The sequence below is a fragment of the Peromyscus maniculatus genome, chromosome 5 (genome assembly GCF_049852395.1).
Source record: "Peromyscus maniculatus bairdii isolate BWxNUB_F1_BW_parent chromosome 5, HU_Pman_BW_mat_3.1, whole genome shotgun sequence".
NCBI lineage: Eukaryota > Metazoa > Chordata > Mammalia > Rodentia > Cricetidae > Peromyscus > Peromyscus maniculatus.
This window is the reverse complement of record NC_134856.1, coordinates 67,558,536-67,580,644: the sequence shown is the minus strand read 5'-3', so window position 1 is coordinate 67,580,644 and position 22,109 is coordinate 67,558,536. Positions and strand designations below refer to the sequence as shown.

Sequence of the window (22,109 nt, the reverse complement as noted above, 5' to 3'; positions counted from 1 at the left end):
TCCAACCAAAGACTGTATCAGCTCAGAGTTCAAGGTAACTCATTTCCAGTTGTTCTGAAGCACAGATATCAAGTATGGCCCCTAGGCATTACATCAGGCCACCACACGCAGGAGGGCTGTATAACACCTGCACACGGGCCTCCAAGCAGAAAAGTGGGTTTGCTCACCATCATCCATCAGTCCTGGAGTATCTGTTGAGCATATTAACACAGATGCTATGGTAGATGTGTATGCCAAACGGGTACAAACTACTACCTTTGATTTGCTGGCAAAGTAAAATACTCAAAAAGTTGAAAGCAGAGCTCTTCTATGGACAGATCTGTGCTGTGGGATGTTCTGTATGGCAAATGTGTTGCTCTGATTGGTCAATAAATAAAACACTGATTGGCCAGTGGCTAGGCAGGAAGTATAGGTAGGACTAACAGAGAGGAGAAAAGAAAGAACAGGAAGGCAGAAGGAGTCACTGCCAGCCACCGCCATGACAAACACCATGTAAAGATGCCGGTAAGCCATGAGCCACGTGGCAAGGTATAGATTTATGGAAATGGATTAATTTAAGCTATAAGAACAGTTAGTAAGAAGCCTGCCACAGCCATACAGTTTGTAAGCAATATAAGTCTCTGTGTTTACTTGGTTGGGTCTGAGCAGCTGTGGGACTGGCGGGTGACAGAGATTTGTCCTGACTGTGGGCAAGGCGGAAAACTCTAGCTACAGATCTGTGGCATTTTTGCTCGTTTGGGAAGCAGCACCAGGGGCCAGGCCTACAGGATATCTGTCAAGAGGAGTGTTCACTGGGGACAACCCAGGGAGCTAAAGGAGGCAGCAGGAGGCTGCAGAAGGCAGGAGTCTGGCCTAGAGCCGAGGGAGAAGCAGCTGAGGAGGCCTGCCCCTGCCTACCGGGAGCCTGAGAGCAGTGGTCGCACACTAGAGGCGTTGGGCAGGAATGGCTGAGTCCCAGTATCCAACAGGTCTCCAACTCTGCTGGTCTTGACCTTAACAGGAACTCTGTTCTAGGTCCAGAAAACATCACACCTAGGAGCTGCTGGGTGTCCCCAGGCCACAGACTGACTCTGCCTCGGGGTTGTCGAGCAGCTAGCTTCCATGGCCGCCTTGTGATCATTTAACTTAGATACTAAATTGCTAAGGATGGAATTGTAGGGATGTAAATGTTAGTTAGGAGAGGCCAGGTGGGGGAATACACATACATAGGTAAATATGGGAAACAAGAAAGGAAAAAAGGGACAATGGGCTGAAATTACAAAATTATATTCAAACTGATTAACATCCTACAAGTTCATAAAGCCCAAGCACGTGAGCCCCTGCCTCTGTCTGCAGATTTGACTTGCAGTTTATCGCTTTCCTGGGTGTATTAGTTACTTTCCTGTTGCTGTGACAAAACATCATGACCAAGGCAACTTCTAGAAGAAAGAGTTGATTTGGGCTTACAGAGGCACAAGAAGCCAGCAGCACCACAGCAGGGAGGCGTGGCAGCAGGGAGGCGTGGCAGCAGGGAGGCGTGGCAGCTGGAGAGGCGTGGCAGCAGGGGGGCGTGGCAGCAGGGAGGCGTGGCAGCAGGGAGGCGTGGCAGCAGGGGGCGTGGCAGCAGGGAGGCGTGGCAGCTGGAGAGGCGTGGCAGCAGGGAGGCGTGGCAGCTGGAGAGGCATGGCAGCAGGGAGGCGTGGCAGCTGGAGAGGCGTGGCTTCAGGGAGGCGTGGCAGCAGGGAGGCATGGCAGCTGGAGAGGCATGGCAGCAGGGAGGCGTGGCAGCTGGAGAGGCGTGGCTTCAGGGAGGCGTGGCAGCAGGGAGGCATGGCAGCTGGAGAGGCATGGCAGCAGGGAGGCGTGGCAGCAGGGAGGCGTGGCAGCTGGAGAGGCGTGGCAGCAGGGAGGCGGGGCAGCAGGGAGGCGTGGCAGCAGGGAGGCGTGGCAGCAGGGAGGCGTGGCAGCAGGGAGGTGTGGCAGCAGGGAGGCGTGGCAGCTGGAGAGGCAAGCAGAGAGCTCACACCTTGAGCCACAAGCAAGGACAAGAAAAGGCAGCTAGTGGTGGTCTGAGTAAAAATGGACTCCATAGTGTTGCTGGAGGGCTTCTCTCCAGGTCCCACCAAACCCCGCAGTCCCACAATCCACGTATAAAATAATCACTCAGACACTTATGTTACTTATAAACTGTATGGCCGTGGCAGGCTTCTTGCTAACTGTTCTTATATCTTAAATTAACCCATTTTTATAAATCTATACCTTGCCACGTGGCTGATGGCTTACCGGCATCTTTACATGCTGCTTGTCCTGGCTATGGCTGCAGTGTCTCTCCCTCCTTCTTCCTGTTTCCCCAATTCTCCTCTCTCCTTGTCCCGCCTATACTTCCTGCCTGGTTACTGGCCATCAGTGCTTTATTTATATAGAGCGATATCCACAGCACCATAGGCTCATGGGGAGTGGCATTGTTGGAGGTGTGGCCTTGTTGGAGGAAGTGTGTCACTAGGGATGGGTTTTGAGGTTTCAAAGGTTCAAGCTATGCCCAGAGGCTCATTCTGTCTTTTTGTTCCTGCAGATCCAGCCATTGAACTCTCTGCTACCTCTCCAACACTATGACTGTCTACATGCTGCCATGTTTCCCGCCATGCTGATAATGGACTAAACCTCTGAAGCTGTAAGCCACCACCTCAATGAAATGTTTTCCATTATAAGAATTGCCATGGTCATGGTGTCTTCTCTACGTTCAACATTGTTGCTCTGATTGGTTGATAAGTAAAATGCTGATTGGCCAGTAGCCAGGCAGGAAGTATAGGCGGGGCAAGCAGAGAGACGAATTCTGGGGAGAGGAAGGCCAAGTCGGTAGATGCTAGCCTGCTGTCCAGGGAGCAACAGGTAATGGCACACAGGTAAAGCCACGGAACACATGTTAATAGATTAACAGAAATAGGCTGAGTTTATATGTAAGAGCTAGTCAGTGGTAGGCCTGAGCTAATGGCCAAACAGTTTTAATTAATATAATCTTCTGAGTGATTATTTTATAAGCAGCTGTGGACTGCGGGGCCAGTGGGACCACACACACAAAAAAAAACTTCAGCTACACAACATCTCCCCTCCACTCTCAAAAGCATTTGTTATCACCTGCTCAGGCACTTGTAACATTTCCCTGGGCGTTGGTCACCATCTTCTTAGACACACTTCTGGTCTAGCAGCCTACATCAAAGGCACCACTGTTTTAGTTGGGAGCTCGGTTCTCTGCTAAAGGCCCATGTGCTAAAAGCACAGTCACCCAGGATGGTGCTGTTGGAAGGCACTTCAGGGAGTGGGACATAGTGGGAGGTCCTTAGGTCATGGGAATGTCCCCTCAAAAGGGCTGTGGACCCTAGCACCTTCCCTGGTCTCTTGTGTTTTCCTGGCCATGGCCTGTGTGGTTTTTCTCTATCCCATGCTCCACCAGGGTGTGCTGCCTCCAAAACGGTGAGCCAGTGCTGTGGATATTGCTCTATATAAATAAAACACTGATGGCCAGTGACCAGGCAGGAAGTAGGTTGCCAGGGAGGAAGTAGGTGGGACAAGGAGAGAGGAGAATTCTGGGAAGCGGAAGGCTGAGGAAAGACACTGCAGCCACCGCCAGGACAAGCAGCATGTAAAGACGCCGGTAAGCCACCAGCCACATGGCAAGGTATAGATTCATAAAAATGGGTTATTTTAAGATAAAAGAACAGTTAGCAAGAAGCCTGCCATGGCCATACAGTTTATAAGTGATATAAGTGTCTGAGTGATTATTTTATAAGTGGATTGTGGGACTGCGGGGCTTGGGGAACCTGGAGAGAAGACCTCCAGCAACAAGCCAGGACCCTTTTTTCTCTGTAAGATGATGGACTCTGGTAATCTGCAATGGTGATGGAAAACTAGCTAATGCAATCACCCCTCAAACCAACTCCCCTCAACCACACATGGTTCGTCCTACCAGTCCTTCAGTTCTTCCACCCTTTGGGTGACCCTCCATTTCTTTTTTTTTTTTTTTTTTTTTCTTTTTTTTTTTTTTTTTGGTTTTTCGAGACAGGGTTTCTCTGTGTACCCTCCATTTCTGATTGGGGTCCTCTGCTGCCGTTTTTGCTGACTAAAATTCTCAATTTGAGCCGAGCAGAGTGACTCACGCCTATTAAATGCAGCACTTAGGAAGCGGAGGCAGGAGGCCTGCTCAGAGTTCCAGGCCAACCTGGGCTATAGAGGGAGAAGCCATCTCAAAATAAAATCATGACATTCTCAGCCTTCTGTGAGTTGATGTGTGCCTCCTGCACGCGGCCCTCCCACACCTGGCCCCAGGCTGAAAGCCTTGGTCTTAGCTCCTACTCTGTAGTCTACCTGTAAAGCAGCCACCATGCATTTACTTCATCCACCAATCCACCAAACACTCTGAAAGTGGTCCAGAGGAGAATAACGTTTCTGATCTCTGCAGAGAGCTTGCTCCACCACAGCTTGCTCATGCATGGAGGTGTGTGTGCCAGCTGAGTAGAAAGCTCGGGCTGCTTCTGCTGATTTTCTGGCCAGCTTCAACCTCAACTCCACCATCCTCCACCCCCCACCCCCCACCCCCACTGAGTCCTACCTACTGCGTGAGAAGTTCCTAGTGAGTTTCCCACCCAAACCCAGAGCACACTGGCCCAGGTTACTGGGAGTATCCAGGATGGAGGTGAGGCCCCCCAGGAACAGGCTCAGTCTCTTTAATGTTCTGAATCCTCGTCACTTGCTCCCTGTGTGCTTTGGGAAACTCATTTAAACTCTCTAATTTTCCATTTGCAAAGCAGAGGTAATCATAAGACTGGCCCAGAGATGCTGGGGAGGCCACTTAAGGTGCATAGAGGTGTTTAGCACAGAGCCTGGTGGATAGGAAACTGAGTCATGAATGACTAAGGGAACTGGAGCTATGTGGAAAATAATGACTGAAGACATTGGTTTGACCATTCTATTGAGCATATTTGAATCTTGACAACTGTCAATCAAACTAGAGAGAGTCCCAGGAGAAGGCACTATTGGTAGCTGTATAAGGTGGCACATGCCTTTAATCCCAGCACTCGGGAGGCAGAGGCAGGTGGATCTCTGAGTTCGAGGCCAGCCTGGGCTACCAAGTGAGTTCCAGGAAAGGCACAAAGTTACACAGAGAAACCCTGTCTCAAAAACAACAACAACAAAAAAAAAAAACCAAAAAAAAAAAAAAAGGATCCTGTTTCTTTAACAGCAGTCAGGCAACATTTATCATAAACTTGGAACTTGGAAATGCTTACGCCGTTTACCTAATCAATCACTTCTCAGGGATAGAGAAATGCTTTTGCTCCCTAACATCAGCCCCAAATTATTTACATCAGGATACTGGAATTGACTAGCTAAGGAAAGTGTGTGTGTGTGTGTGTGTGTGTGTGTGTGTGTGTGTGTGTGTGTGTGTGTGTCTGCATGTCTGTGTGTGTTACATACATGTGCATGTGGATGTATATGGATGCCCTTCACACGTGTGCACATATTTGTGAAGGCCAGAGATCAACCATTGATCACTCTCCAGTCTATTTTTTGAGATTTTCTCCCTTGATTTGACTAGACTGGTTGGCCAGTGGGGTACAGCGATCCTTATGTCTCTGCACTCTCCATTGCTGGGGTTGCTGGCATGTCCTACCGAGCTCAGCTTTTATGTAAATGCCAGGGACCCAGGGGCCTCACGCTTGTGTGGCTGGCACTCCACTGACCATCTCTCTAGCTCAAAGATGAGTTTTTTTTCTAAATTAGGTATGGCATAAACAAAATATATGTAATTATATGTAAACACACATTATAAAGCTCTCTTAATGACTAGAGGAAATGTGTGCAGTGTTTAGTGAGAAAAGTAGGCTGCAAGAATGTTATGTAAATGACATAATTATGCAAAAAGTATGTGCATGAACAGATTACATAAAAAACCAAAGTGTTGACTCTGTGTTCTTTCCCGAGGGAGATAACGGATGTCTTCGTTTTCCTCCCTTTAAATTCTTTCTGTGAGAGTGAGAGTGCACGGTTTTCCCAGGAAGAAAAATGACACTGTATTACAAGTCCGTTGATAACGGATGCATTGTCTTGCGGAGCTCGCCCAGGTTATGTGTCTGGGAATGCTCGGCAGGCAACTTATGTGGCCTTTTGCTCACCACCGAGCTGCTTTGGGGCCTCTGTGACCTCAGCAGCCCTCACCTATGAAATGGGAATACCGGTCTGCACCCGTCTGAAGCCAGGTGGTCAAGCCAGGTGCCACATGAAATGCTTTTTCAGCTCTGGCGCCTCCCAGTCTCCTCCTCCGCCAGCGTGGAGATGGGCGATTAGGACCCGACCCGGCTGCTTGAGGAAGTGAGAAGCACAGAGGCTGTGTGCTGTTCTACTCTGGGTCTGAGCGGGTGACGACAGAGGAACCATTCACGGGCTGCAGCTGCCCCGGGCCCAGGCAGGCCTGCCCAGCCAGCTCTCAGTGGGAACTTTGGAGAGAGCCAGCCCCAACTCTGTCCTTTCTTCTTTCCGGCTGTCACACTGCCAGCTCTTGTCACCACAGAGACATTTGAGGCTGGCCCTCAAAGCTTCTTTAGTGGGGTCACATCTGCAGTCCCCTTCCACTAAAATACTTCAAGTGTAGCAGGCTGCATGAGCGGAATTTCACATCCTTCCTGCCTCCCTTTCCCTTCATTGGGTATGAGTCAGAGGGAGACCCTGTCTCTTAGTTTGCAGATTCCATCCGGGATGTCAGAAGCCTGATGGGAATGTATGGTCATGGGAGCCGAGTACAAGAGACAGGCTGGTCTGTCTGTCTCCGAGTTCAGGAGAGAGGTGTGGGCTCCTGGGGCTGGCCTTCTACCTCGAATCAGCAGTGAAGGCACCTGAGCAACGCTTGGGCACACCATCCTGCAACAGGCTCCCCCAAAGAGAGTTCTGACCATGCTACGTTCCGGGAGAAGCTGGCCAGCCTCAGCCTGCCTCCTTTGAGTCACTGCAACCCCTGTGGCCCTGCATAGCAGTAATGAGACGACCATGTGCTTACCCGGGGCTGCCTCCTCCAGGAGCTCGCTCGCCCTGTCAGTGTGGACTCTTTTCATTCTAAAGCTCCTTATTGGGCTCAGCATCCCTGTGGGAAGTGAGAAGGAGACAAATTATCCAGTACGTCCCATCCCTACCTTTGGAGAGGAGAGACTATTCCCAGGAAACAGTGAGCTGGCCAAGCAGCGGCTGGTGAATGGAAAAGCCGTGGAGAGGGGGCAGTGGTGCTATTTACGATAGCCAGGTGCTGGACACCACCCAAACCCAGCGGTCCTGTAATGACGAAGCAAGTCCGGAGCTGTCCTCGTGCCAGACCACTGCAGAGCTGCTGGACGGGGCGGGCGTGCTGCCCATGTCCATACATGGAAATGTGCCTCCGAAACACAAGGTTTTAAAGGGAGATCGCAAAGCGGCGGGTGCACATTATCTCCCGAGATGTGTAGATATCTGTGAAGCTACCCACAAAGTCTGAGGAAGGCAGTGGAGGGCGGGAAGGAGCCGAAGCGGTTTGGTGGGCCTCTGGTCAGTTTCCCCCTCACGAGTGGCTTTGGCAGCTAGTGTTTGGTAGAGCAAGCGGTACAACCAGAAAGTCTGAGGTGGTTCCCAGGAGGGAGTGGAGTGTGGGTGGAGAACTGAGAACGAATTGCAGAGGCCAGGGTGCCTAAGCAAATGGGGAGCACGTGTGGATTTGAATGAAGGGGAGGGAGGTGTTCCAATGAGACCATTTGTGTCCCTCTCCCTTACCAGTCTCTTTAGCTGAAGACACTGAGGTGAATGCTACTGAGCACAGCATGGAGGCGTCACGGAAGACTGGGGGAAGGGAGGGGTGTGTTGCTCGGCAGTAGAGCATTGGCCGGCATAAGCTGGGCTCCAAATTCCATCCCAGCACTGTAAGAACATAAGGAAGGAGAGGTCACAATAAATTAAAATCTTGCCTCTAAGACCTAGAGCAACTTTTCAAACTTCTAGGAAGATTCTGTTCTGACTCATGAAAGGTCCCGAGCAAGGCACAGGGACAGGCACAGGTTCTTTAGAACCTCCCTGAGGACCGCACAGGCCTTCTTCCTGCTGTCAGGCCCCAGGCTCATCATTGCTCCAGGCCAGGGCGTATGGTCCCTCATCCTCTTTCTAAAATGTTTTCTGTTTGTTTTTGAGAGGAGGTCTCACTGTGTTGCCCAGGATAAGTCTGGAGCCAAGTGACCCCACTGACTCTGCCTCTCCAGTGGATAAGACTATAGATTTGTATCACTGTATTCGGTTGAGTTCATCAATATTACCAGTTCATTAAACAACCCTAGACTACAGCGTTGCATGTATTGGCTGGGGTTTCTAAAGAACACGCTATTACTATATTTGGAAGATATCTTTATTTTAAATTCATTGATTTTTGAGACAGGGTTCTCATGTATCCAAGACTAGCCTAGTTCTCTACCAACTTAGCTCCATCCCCGGCCTTGAAGCTGCATTTAAACAGGGGCTTTTCCTGCTTCTTGCTCTCCTCATGCCAGGGTGACTGTCTCCCTTGCTGCTCGTCATACTAGGAGAGCACCCCAGCTTCTGGTAGAGCCATCAAGACGAGGAGAACACGACAGAGCAGAGATGTTTTCAAAGACTTACCAGCCTGATATTGCCTTGTGTCTGTTCTCTGGTTCCCTATCCACACCCTTGTCCCAACCAGACAATCCCAATCTCAAAGCCACCACCGTATCCAAAAGTTAATGTGTGTTTTCCCCCAGCCCTCACTGCCATTCCCACGAGCCTGCTTCTGGGTCTCCACATCAACACCTGACTTCTGAGGTCACTCAAGTAGGAAAACGGAATAATCCCTAACACTGCCTTTATTCATACCTCCTCAACCAATCCATCTCCAAAGCACTAGCCAGTAGCTCCTAAAAGGCTCGTCAATCCAGCCACCATTCACCACCCGAAGCTGCTGTCTTAACCTAGGCTGCCCTTGCCTCTTGATGGCTTACAGCGGTGACCTCCTCCGAGACTGGGTTGGATTCTCTAGCAATCTGGTTCTCACATGTTCTCTGTGATAATTTTTCCGAAGGGCATATCTGATCCCTATCAAGCTGTTTAAAGCTCTTCCAGGGCTTCTTATTGCCAAAAATAAATACCAGTTCTCCAACCAGCCTCCAACGCCCCTGGCAAGACAGCCCTTGTTCTCTGTACCTCGCCACGCTGGCTCCTTTCAGCCCTGCACACCCTAGAGGCTCCTAAATGGGTTTTGCTGTTCCTTCCATCTAGATGATCAAACACCACCACAGATGCCTTTATCTAGCCAGAATGCTCGGCGCTTGGCTCTGGGCTCCACAGTCATCTCAATAAGAGCCTTTTCTGATAGCTCAGTCTAGACTGCTCCTTTAAAACAGACACTTTTAACCTGTTCCTTTCCTTCCCAGGACTCCGCATCCCGCCTTGCAAAGATGCATTATATGAATGAGAGTGCTTGATTAATTCTACTGCAGCATCCAACACAATGCCCAATGACTAGGACTTCCTAACAAATATTAATTTCGTGAATGAATGAATAAATGAGTGAGTTAAAATACTGCAGCCTTGATCCCTCTTTTGATAGCTTGAGATCACAGGCTTGGTAAAGACCACAGGTTGGAAATATCCTGGAGGATAAATTGTCAGAGGGCTAAAGTGTGGCAAGGTAAAATGAGCACACGGGAACACTGTCCTGCAAATGTGAGGAGTCAGGCCAGGGCCCCAGAGATGCCGCCACTGCCAGAGGAGCAGGTACAAAGGCTGAGAGAATCAGCCTCGTTCTGTTGAGATTAGGCCTTTTCATGCCCCAGGAGTCACTTTGGAGGAATGGGAGAGGGAGATGGTCATCACAGGATCAACAGATTCTGACCTTCAACTGGAGGCGCAAAGACACCGCGTACTTCAATGTTAGGTGATCAAGTCTGTGTCAACTTCTTCTCTTATTACTGTGACTAAAACAGCCTAGGGAAGTAAAGGTTTCACAGTTCCAGCAATTTCATCCGTCATAGAGAAGAGGGGCAGCAAAGATCAGCTGTGGGAGAAGCACACAGGGTTGTTGACATTACTGTGGCAGACAGGAAGCTGAGCACACTAGAACAGAACCAGGGGTAGCTAGAACCTGCAAAGACACTCCCTAGCGACCCATTTCTGCTATCCAAGGCCCACATCCAAAAGGTTCTAGAGCACCCAGATATACCCACTGGGGACTGGACATTCAAAACAGGTACATGCGGGGGGACACTTCAGATTCAGCATAACACCATGCAACAAGAACTCCCTGCTCTAATGCCAGTCTCACCTCCAGTAGGAATTGGTGACAGGAAGGCACAATGCATTGCAGAGCCTAGAAACAATCACCAGGATCCTAAGGAACTGGGGAATCAGCACCGTGAAGAGAAGTAGCTGTTTAAGAGACAGGGAACAAGACAAAACAATAGTTCTAACAGTTGTCCTATTCTGAAATGACCAGCCTGCTCCACGGCAGGTCACTCACAGAGTGGAGGTGACTGACGCACAGACAATGGCTGACATAAATGGTACACACAAACAAATCAGGTACAGGTGTACATGCATGGACAGACTATGGCTGGCATGTACCGGTGCACACAGATGTATCATGGCTGGTATGAACAGGAGACACATAAATGCACCATGGCTGGCATGCGCTGGTGTACACACACACACACACACACACACACACACACACACACACACACTTAGGGAAAGACGGTGGCTAGCATGCACTGGTACACATACACAGATAGACCATGGCTTTGTACCCCTCCTACACATGGATGGATTGTGTGTATGCATGTGCATGTGCACACGCACACTGAAAGATCATGGCTAGAATGCATAGTACACTAAGATACACATCATCCTGCCATAGCTTCCATCTGAGGTATAGAATTAGAGCTCTCCTGGAATGCTATGGTTTGAGTGAGAGTCCTAGGTTGCTGGGAATAAAACATTGTGATAAAACACCTATAAAAAGTAACTTGGAGCAGAAAGGGTTTATTTGGCTTACAGGTTACAGTCCATCATTGAAAAGAGTTAAGGCAGGAACCTGAAGGTGAGAACTGAGGCCAAGACCATGGAGGAGCACTGCTTACTGGTCTTACTGGTCTGCACCAGGCTCACTGACAGCTACCTTTCTTATATAGCCCAGGCCTGCTGTGGGACTATGCTTTTGTACACTGTAAAACTTTGTCATTCAAATTGGTCTAATAAAATGCTGATTGGCCAGTAGCCAGGCAGGAAGTATAGGTGGGGCAACCAGACTAGGAGAATTCTGGGAAGAGGGAGGGTGGAATCAGGAGTCGCCAGCCAGACACGGAGGAAGCAAGGTGAGGATGTCAGACTGAGAAAAGGTACCAAGCCACATGGCTAAACATAGATAAGAATTATGGGTTAATTTACATGTAAGAGCTAGTCAACAATAAGCCTGAGCTACCAGCTGAGCATTTATAAATATTAAACCTCCAAGTCAATTATTTGGGAAACAGCTGCTGAGTATTTGGGAGTTGCTGGCCAGACACAGAAACTTCCTCCTACACAGGTCCACTTGTCAGAGGATGGCACCACCCACAGTGGGCTGGACCTTTTTCTATCAATTAGCAATTAGGAAAATTCCCCACAGACATGCCTAGAGGCCATATGGAAGCAATTCCTCAGTTGAGGTTCTCTCTTCCCAGGTGTGTCAAGTTGGCAACTGACACTATGGCAGTATCTCCCAGAGGTCTGCATAGTCAGGGCTTGGTTGTCAGCACCATTGGGAGATAGTGGATGATTTAAGGGGTGGGACCTAACGGGCGATCTTCTAATCATCAGGAACATGCCCTTAAAAGGGATTGTGGGGCTCTAACTGCTTCTCCTCATTTCCATTCACAGCCGGCCATAAATAAGGCTTCCTCTGCCCTGTGACTCAAAAGGAACTAGGCTGCCACAACCCCAAAGCAAATCCAAATATCCAAAACACCACTCGCTCCCATCCCCTCCTGACCATACACTTGTAGAGAACAATATAGCATGCCATGTGGATTTTTGTAGGTTTTTTTTTTTTTTTTTAAGATTATGGGGCCAGTGAAATGGCTCAGCAGGTAGAGGCACCTGCTACCCAATCTAATGACTTGAGTTCAGTCCTGGGCCCCATATGGTAGAGGGGAAAACCAATGCCTGCAAATGGTCCTCTGACCTTCACATACACACTGTGGCAATTACATGACACCTCTCCTGACATGTAAGTTAATTCTTTTTAAAAAGAATTCTGGTAAGTTTGCTAGGTAAACTCTTGAATAATCACATTTTTTTTCTCTGATAACAAATTATGTGCAAGCTTGTTACATGATGTTTAGAAAAGCATAAAGGAGAAGGAGTGAAACTTGCCCTGTCACCATATGGAGACTGTCATTGTTGCTGCTTTGGTGAGGCTTGGTCCTCCAGTGTGAGTGTGGTGTGTGTGTATGTGAGTGTGTGTGTGTGTGTGTGTGTGTGTGTGTGTGTGTGTGTGTGCCTGAAACATAGTCATTGTCTTGAGCTACTAACTTCAAACTTGGCCCTAAGATCACAGCTGCTTTCTAAGAGCAATAACCACTCGATGTTTGCAGTCAGATGTCTGTGACAGCCTGGATTGGGCTCCTTCTAGACCAGTTGACTCATTTTGCTTTCTGAGTGGCTTTCTCATGGGGCCACAGACCTGGAACACACCCCGTGGTTCTATTTGATAGCGGTGTCTCGTTACATCTCATGGATATCCCAACAAGATCCTTGTACTGTTATCACCACATCGCCAGAGTCAGTTAATTACCAAGAGAGTGGGTTATCAGGAGAGTGAGTTCCTAATGCAAAGCTGACCCTTGTTTCTGATGCTGCTTTGTCCTTGGGCCATGTTGTCCACACCACTGAGGCTCACCAGGTGTTGGCACCGTGCTCCTGGACATCTCAAACCTCCAGAACTCTGTCCAGATGAACTTCTCCTTACAAATTATGGAACTTGTGATGTTTTCTTGCAGCCTCTACAAATGGACAAAGTTTCATCAAAGGCGTCCTTTACAAATGTCATGGACTAGTGTCAGTTTCCCGAGACACTTAGCATCATGAGTGATGGCCTCTTCTCTCCTGGATCCTTAACCAATTAACTAATTGTGGGAGTGTAGACTAAACCCGGAGCCTTGTACATACTAGACAAGTACTCTAGCATTGGAGCTATGTCCCCAGAGCCTTTTAAATTAATTTTTTATTTTAAGGTAAGTATGATGGTCATTCTTAGCTGTCAACTTGATTGGATCCTGGATCAACTAGACGTCTTGCTTCTGGGTGGGTCTGGGAAGGTATTTCCAGGAAGAAGTAAGTGAGGGAGGAAGACCTTCCTCCCCATAGGGCCCAGATAGAAACATTCTTAGAGAAAAGCTGGACTCGTTTCCTGCCCATCTTTGCTCTTCTGCTGCTGCTCCTTCTCCTAGGAGAAGTTGGTTGTTTGCAGACACCGGAATCTGGTCTTTGGTCCTCCAGTATGTCCTAAAGTGGCTCCCTACAAATCCCCAAGGCCTTCAGCGCCAGATGGGGCCTGCTGAACCATGCTGGCCTTGTGGACTGAGCAGCTACTGGGTTCTTTTTCTAAACTACAGATAGCCGTTGTGGGACTACCCAGCCCATTTCACGTAGCACATCCCACAAGTCCCCTTTGTAATGTATGTTCATTCCACTGCTTCTTTTCTTCTGGAGAACCCCGACTCACACCAAGAGGGCCTCACTAAGCTGTCCAGGCTGGCTTTGAACTAATTCTGTAACCCAGGTGAGCCTTAAACGTGCGACCTTCCTGTTTCAGATTGCTAAGCAGCTGAGATCACAGGTTAACGGTACCAGATCCAGCTTGCGTCTTCCATTTGGCAAAGAATCCATAGAGTGAAAGCTGTTGCCCTTCTGAGGAGCCAGCAGAGACACGGGGACAGTGTTTCTAGAATAACCAAAGAGACAAGTGGACATACTTCAGTACAAACCGAACATGGAGGCAGGTTTTGACACCTTGTGAATGACAGTGTCTAGTGTGGCCCTGCTCATGTATTCAAGCTGTCAAGGATGATGTCACCAGCACGCTCACAGTTGCTGGTGCCTTCAGCTCCATACTGAAGTGTCATGTTTTCAACAGTACTCCAAACTTTACCACAGGTTTTTGCCTCCTTGTTCTCATCTCAGGCCCCAGAGTCACTGCTCTGTGTGACTTCCCGAGCTGGACAGGCAGAAGGGTATCAGTGGAAGACTTGCAGGGGAGAGCAATGCTGTGGATCTGTGGAATACCAAGGGGAGAGGGTCACCCACCAAGAGCCTACTGTCCCTGTAACAAGGCTGAGACACAGCCAGAGCCGCGGATGCAGGAAAACACCTGGGGTTCATCGACCTCTAGGGAGTCAGGGAAAACGGCTCATTTGGAATTCACCCAAATCATCCACCCAGTGGTTCCTGCCATCTGAAAAGCTCCATGGGATTTATAGCACTTGGCTATGGCAAGAACCAGACCCAGAATCTAATTATTATATTGAACAAATAATTTCAAACTTGGGCCTGCGAGCAGCACCCCATTCTAGGGACGGTAATTAACTTTTGCAGTCGGCACTGCATGAACACCTATTGTATGGCTCCGTCTAGAGCACAGTGACATGTTAGCAACAAGGGCATCTGCTTCTTTACTCCATAAATTAGACGCTGTTTATAATAACCCAGCTAGAGCTAAAGCACGTTACCACAGAGCCGCTGTCCCCATGCAAAGCCATTATTCAGCGTGGACTTGATGAACTAGTCACCATTCACAGGCAGACAAGCAATTGATGGGGCCTTATTACAGGGGACCCGCAGTGTGCTGCCTTCTTATTGCGTGCTGGTTTTCCTACCCGGCTTGTGCTACCAGGAGGAGTCTGTTGCTCCTCATTCGTCACTCAGGGAACTCTGCCAAAGCTTCTAGGGTCAAAGGCTTTAAGTCCCATGGGTAGGAATCCCCTGCCCCAGGTCCAGGATGATTTTTAAGGAGCCCTTTGAGAGACAAGCTCCTCTTGGGTTCAATGCAATTTTTATCCCACACGGAAAACCCAACTGGAAATGATGCGGGGTTGTGGGTGACTTTGTTTGCCAGTGCAAGCCGGGTCAAAAGAAGTCAGCCTCAGGGCCAGCAAGATGACCCGGAGGGCAGAGGTGCTGGATGAAAGGCTGACAAGCTGAGTTTGATCCCCAGGATCCACAGGGTAGAAGGAAAAACTGACTCCCCCCCTCCACACCTCAGTTGTTCTCTGACCCCCAGTGCAAGCTATGGCACCTGTATGTGTGTGTGCACTTGTGTGTGTGGACAGACAGACAGACAGACAGACAGACACACACACACACACACACACACACACACACACACACACACTGAAATGGTTTTTAAGAAGACAGAGAAGCTGTAATGACTTCGCCTTGAGTACAGAGAGACAGAGAGATGATGGTGAACACGGACCAGGAGAAAGAATACCACTGAGCCCGACCCCTGTGGACCCAGGCCCCAACAGGGACCTTGGTAACCTCCCCCTGGAGGTAAGCCATCTCCTCCGTGGAGGACACCTCCTCCCTACTGGGGAGAGAGGTTCCATTGGGGATGTCTTCTCCCATCGTCTCACCGCTCTGCCCAGCTTGGGCATGAGCCTTGCTGCCGCCAGGAAGGGAGGCCCAGGCCCTGGATCTGACTTCACTGGCCGGCTGCTTGGGTGGGTGCAGGTGCCAGGCAGGTAAAGCACACACCAGCAATCAGAGTGTTTGAGAACGGCCATCAAGCCTCCCTTACTCACCAGGTCCCAGGCTTCTCACGAACCACTGAGACTCTTCCTGCATTTTACTACTTTCCAAGAACTAGATTCTGGTGTTTCAGCTTTCAGACCACACAACCTTTTAATTTCCAGACCCTCTCGATGCCACTTAGTGATTTACATTTTTTTAGTGTGCAAGAATTTCCTGAGTCTCCTGAGTCTCACCAGAATGTCCAGCACCACTATGTAAAATGGAGCCACGGACGAGGCAGGAGACACAATGGAGCTGCGTCCCTTGCTACAGTGTCTCAACATCCTCAAACCAACTACAGACATTGTCTCAAGGTAACTGGACCAGCAACTCAAGCGTCAGTGAGCCACCCCACACTCATGCATCCCGGACAGAACAGTGACTGGCCTGCGCCTTCCTCCCAGCTGAGACCCACCCTCCTCTGGAAGGAAGGAGTCAGTCTCCTCAGGCTACTGCAGCTGAGCTTTTCTGAGGATCAAAGGTGCAAACAGACCTTCCGCCCTCTGTGACCCACGTGGCTGGCAGATGCAGGCAACTGGGAACAGAGCGGAGGGAGCCGAGGACCGCAGAAACAGCTCGGGGGAGGGCCTGTCCTCAGCTTCCGTCCACGGCCCCCACCTTTCAGTCCACTCAGTGCTTCACAGTCATCCTTGAGCAGGTGAGGAGATAAGCTTAAGGGACAGGACAGAAGGACTGGAGAGATGGCTTAGTGTTTAAGAACACTGGTTTCTCTCCCAGAGGACCAGAGTTCGACTCCCAGCACCAACACGGCAGCTCATTTTGTCTGTAATTTCAGCCCCCAGGGAGCCAATGCCCTCGTCTAGCCCGCATGCAGGCCGTGCACAGACATACATGCAGACAAAATACCCCCACACATAAGAATTAGATGAAATAATAATTTAAGCACTTAAAAAGTGGAGTTCTCATAGTGACGTTAGGGTCAGGCAGCCCTTGGTTGTGGGGTCACTCTGACACTGCAGGGCATTTGGCAGCATCCCTGTCCCCCAGCGAAGAATCACTAAGGTGGGATGATTTGTTTCCGGAGCAGGAAGAGCAGAGGCCCAGAGTACAAGAGCCCCTCCCCCATATCTTGTGCCCTCACCTCCCTTCTCCGCAAAGGATGTACCGCAGACAGACAACTTTTGCCTGATGTACGAACCCCAGGGGAATAGAAAAATGGAGTTTGTGGAGTGCTTTAGTAAGGAAAAGCACAGCTGTATACGAGGTGTGGACAGGATAAAGGGAGGCCGGGACCCAGGCTAAGCCTTGTGGGGGAACTCTGTAGATGGGCTGGATAGGGCATGAGAGAGGACATAGGCCCCAGGGCCACTGGGAAGATTGGAATCGGACACAAAAATCAGGCTCAGAGGGCTGATCAGGGCTGGGCCCCACCCACAAAGAGATGGAAAGGAACCTCCCTAACAGGACTCAACTGAACAGTGGGGGGCCTCTGACAGGAAGGAGGGTCCCGGTCCTCCCCTGGCCCCCACAGGCACTTCTGGCACCTGGCCTGCAAAAAAAGCTGTCACCATAGGTCAGACCTGACCACAAAGCGTGGTCCCAGGGACACAAAGCCAGTTGGAATTAAGAGAACAGGGGCAGAGGCAGGCCCCGGCACGGAGGGAGCCCAGGCTAGGCTCTAAGTCCTCCACTTCGAAGTTGCGGTAACAATTTCTCCTGAAGATGGCTAATTACCGCACAGGCCATTGTTCTCACTCAGCCAAGTGGAAAATTGCTCAGAGCTTTCACACTCCCACACCCCAGGAAACCTGGCTCTGGAGACAGCCAGCAACTGCAATCTGCAAGTCACTGGTTATTCTTACCCTGTACAGTGTGACTCTGTGGTCACATGGCTGCCCCACAGCCTACCTGTTAATGCCAGCAGCGCCTGTGTGTAGGAGGGCGTGCCCAGGCTCCAGCGTGGAAGCTCTGGTGGGCAGTTAGCAGAGTCACACGGAAGCAGGTGGTCTGTCCCGAGGAAGGAGGAGGCGCAGATATAGAAAGGAATCGCTGACTCTCCCCAGGGGCTGTGAGATAGCGCTGCTTCCTTCTGTGTTCCCAGAGTTCAACACACAGATCTTCTATTTAGTGATGGCAAAGAGCTTGTTCCCACCCCCCTCCCCCCAGGAACCCTGAGCAGTGGCTGTGCTCTAAGCTCAAGGCTCCTGCTGGATCTCAGAAAGGTGAAAATGAAAGAAGCGAACTCAGGAACTCGGCAGAGGGAGCAGAGGGAGCAGAAGCGGGCGGCCCTGCCTTGCTAATGGGCTTCTGAACTGTATAACTCCACCCACCCCCACCACGCCCCCCAAACCCAGATGGCTAAAATGACTCAAATTCATAAAGGTAGGCCAGGTCTGTAATCCCGGAGCTCAGGTGGCTGAAGCCCGCCTGCCTGGGTCACTTAGAAATAATCTATCTTTAAAAGATTAAAAAAAAAAAAAAATCAATGTGAGAAAGGTTGAGTTAGTAAGTTCTCCATTTTTGTTTGTTTGCTTGCTTGTTTTGTATTTTTATTTCTATCGCCATTATTTTAGAGCGCCGAGGAAAAGAAACTGGAAGTTGCATTAATTACTTCGTCTCTGTGGGTGCAGGTGCTCAAGGGCTTCCATCGGAGCCTCTCTAGGATGCAGTGGAGGCAGACTACCAGCAGAGGGCGCTTCAGGCCCAGCCAGGGAGCGAGGCCACCAGCTGGAGACCCAGGCCTCAGCACACTGGACCAGGGTGATCCGAAAGCCCTTGGTCTGGGGCCCCGCTTGGCCAACCCCGGGAGCCACCTGTTAACAGCTGATGGCACGTGCTGGCATTGCCCACAGAGAGCAACCAGAAGAAGCACAGGCTGGCAAGTGGGCAGCCCTTTCCCTAAGAGCACACCCAAGCCAAGCCGAAGCTGCCAAGGCTGACAGAGTGAGAGTGTGTAAGAGGCCTCAGGAAGCCCCCACCTTCTTTTCTATTAGGCTACCCCTTGGCAATTCATCATGAAATCACGTATTGAGTAAGTAGGGGTAAGCAGCCCGAGCCTGGCCTCTTCGGGCAGTTCTGTGCTGGGCTTCAGGGGCAGGAGCTATTGGCCACACTGAAAGCAGCGGGTGAGGGCAAGGCCGAGGTTTTCACCATCAGGACTCAGACTCTGAGTCTCAACCAGTGGGTCACGACCCCCTTGGGGGGTCACATATCAGATATTTACATTACGATTCCTAACAGTTGCAAAATTACAGTTATGAAGTAGCAACACAGATAATGTTATGGTCGGGGGTCACCACAACACGAGGAACTGTCTGTCCTAAAGGGTCACAGCAGTGTGAAGGTTGAGAGCCACTGGCTCTGAGTCTTCCAGAGGCTGAGAGCCTGGGGGATGTGACAGCCGGACGGTGGCAGGGAGCCTGGGTTATCTGGTCCCGGTGGGCAGCCTGTGGCTTCCTCTGCCCTGAGGTCTAGTGGTAAAGTCCCGAAGAACGTAAGAACAGGAATACGCTCTGACAGTCGCCATGCAGGAGGGCACCTGCCCGTCCCTGCACCATGCAGACAGGCAACCCGATCGATCACTCTCGCTTGGTGCACTGGGGACAGCCATGTGCCTGCAGGCATTCCCGCAGACGTATGCCATCAGTGAGGCCTGCCTTCTGCAGGGCAAGCAGCTGGCTCCCGGGCACAAAGCAACATGTCTGGCACAGTCTCCCCTAGAACAAGCTGGGGGTGCATCCACCTTGGTAGACGTGGGGAGCACAGGCAGAGCCCCCCTCTCTTCACTCAGGGCAGCTGGATACCCGTTCACACAAGGCAGCCCTTGGCCCTCAGCCGTCCTCCAGTCACTTCCCCCAGGCCCTGACTGCCTACGCTCACAACCACCCTAGCTATGACTTGGTCCGCCCCACAGTCATTCTTGAGCACCAAATGGCTTCTGTGCGCTCATCTCACCTTCTTCTGCCCACCACGGCGTAAGGCGAGGCTAACTGCGGCTGGATCTTTTCTCACTAAAACAATACTATATTAAAAAAAATATATAATCATTTATTTACCAGTCGTAAAATGGTCTATGGCCCACGAACAGTGAAAGCTGGCTTGAGGAGCTGGGAACAGGCCAGATCAGGATCCCAGTATTCTCCCCTTCTCTTTTTCTGCTAAAGATCAGAAAAGCTCTTGCAGCAGCCTGGGGGCTCTTCAGAGCCTTCCTGTGGCCCAATACTGCGCCTGGTCCAGGGACGGCAAGGCTGGTGTCTAATCTGAGGCCTGTGGGCATTGGGGTGGCTGGCGTTGGGCCTGTATGCATCTCTTCTGTTAGTTCAGGCTCTGTAGAGATGGAGTCTACTCTTCAGCCTGCCCAGGGTCTAATGCTGCCTCGGGCCTAGAAATCTCCACAGCATTGATAAGCCTGCCTAGCCTGCCTTCCCCACACCCACCTCTTGCCCGTCTTGTAGGCCATCCAAGCCTCTCCATAAATCCAGGCTGTTAGCGCACTTACGGGCAAGTGAAGGCCGGGCTGAGTGAAGACGTCTGCTGTTCTCACTCTTCCTCTTCCTGTCTGTCTTACAGTTCCTGCTCCCTTGCCAGGTACGAGGTGAAGTACAATATGGCAACAGGCTCCCTAAGCCCCTTCTTAACCCACCAACACCCTAGGGCTCCTGTTCTGGAGGGAAGTGGCCTGTACAGGTAGGTCTCAGACTGAAACAGCCTGCCCTGCCCTTCCCAGAAAGGAAGACCACCTGCTTCAGCACAAAGACGTCTTCTTTAGAACGCTGGGCGGCCATCTGCCTGCGGCCATCTTTCCTGGGACCCTGAGTCACAGCATTTAGAATGTGGCCAAGGCCTCCCCCGACTCAGGACCTGGGTGAGCGTCCACACCTTCCCTTGTGCTTCTTCTGGCTGATATCCTCCTCCTTCGCCCTGGTCCAGTTCACACTGCTCACCCTTCTCTCCACCCCGATGACCGTTTACACAGAGACACTGAGGCCTACAGCAGCCCCTCCCCACAAGTATTCATCCCCAAATCCAGTGTCACAGGTGAGGGTCATGGCCTTGTCTGTCTTCTCTCCAGTCCTGGCACACACACACGCACACGCACACACACACCACACACACACACACCCCTGCCCCGCCCTCTTGGACAGCAGAAGGAGCATGCCGAGCACTCTAGTGGCGATCCCACCGCACTGGCAGACCTCCTGAAAAGAGCCCCCAAGCTCCACGGGAGAAGAGTCAGAGGGGTGAAGAAAGAGGCAGAAAATCTGGGTGTGGTGGCACAGGCCGGCAATCCCAACGTTCAGGAGACTAAGGCAGGAGGATCACGTGTTTGAGACCAGCCTGGGATATATAGCAAGGCTCTGCAGGAAGCAGCAGGAAAAAACAAAACAAAACAAAAAGGCAACATACTAAAACCAGGGCGAGTCACGCAGGGCTGGGCCCTCTGAGCTCCGAACATGTGCAACTCATTGGAAAATACTGGAAACACTCACCAACTGGGCTGGCCACGCAGGCACGCAAACGCCTTCCGGTGATTGACAGTGGGGCGTTTCCTCTGGAGGTGCGGAAGAGCCTGCGCGGGAAGCAGGGGCTACTACGGCTTGTAGTCCACGTGTCCTACCCTGAGTTAGGACTTTCCCTCTGTGTCGGCACTTAACCCTCTGTGACCCCGTGAGCCATAAGTAGTGTTTGTAGCGACTTTGCCAATGAAGAAATGGATTAATTGGTTAGGGTGAAAATTTGACTTGAAACAATATATATATATATATCTTTTATTACAGTAACACATAACACATATGTGCACATGTACCCACTCACCATGGCACATCTGGGGATTCAGAGGACAACTATGGGGTCAAACTGAGGTCACTGGGGTTGGCAGCAAGCACCTTCAATTGCTGGTCCTAACGGCCATTCCTTTAGTCTCCCCAGCAGCCGCCAGCTTCTGGGTGTGGCCCCGTTCTCCTAGGAGGGGACCGGAGTCCTACAACCACCGGTTAAAGTTTGGCTGCTGTGTTCAGCTTCCGAGGCCACTGCCACGTGAGGTCTCCCCCAGCCTGTCCACCCAGACTCTGGCCCCTCTGCCTCGGCCTGGCCGGGCCCAGCTGCAGAGGAAGCTTCCTTCTCCAGGACTCCTCCTGGGAGACGGCGAACCTCATCCCTGCAGGCCAAGGTTGCCTTGTTTGTTTCATCCACTGAGAGAGGAATGACGAGGGTCAGTGCTATTCGGGGTTTGTTTTCTAGAGGCTGGAGGCCAAGGCACTGGAACACAGAGGCCTTGGCGTACCTGCCAGGAACAGTAAGCGCAGGCCCTGTTCCGTGTCTGCTTTCCT

At 50.8% G+C, this 22,109-nt stretch overlaps 1 protein-coding gene across 4 annotated transcripts in view; it reads right to left on the bottom strand.

Moving 5' to 3' along the window:
* The window catches only part of LOC121829490 (uncharacterized), a 29,501-nt gene extending 11,525 nt beyond the window's left edge, over nt 1-17,976 (bottom strand). For 2 of the 4 annotated variants that reach the window (XR_013051432.1, XR_013051433.1), the window contains exons 1-4: nt 17,689-17,975; nt 9,887-10,048; nt 7,765-7,908; nt 7,025-7,108 (exon numbers count right to left, since the gene is read on the bottom strand). Coding sequence is in view for 1 of the 4 variants with exons in the window: in XM_076572516.1 (XP_076428631.1) it covers nt 7,025-7,108; nt 7,765-7,870 (190 nt within the window). In the remaining 3 variants the exon portion in view is untranslated. Of the gene's footprint in view, nt 1-7,024; nt 7,109-7,764; nt 7,909-9,886; nt 10,049-17,688 lie in introns of all 4 variants that reach the window. The other 2 variants (XR_013051434.1, XM_076572516.1) reach the window with 2 other exon arrangements.
* Nucleotides 17,977-22,109: the final 4,133 nt, after the last annotated feature.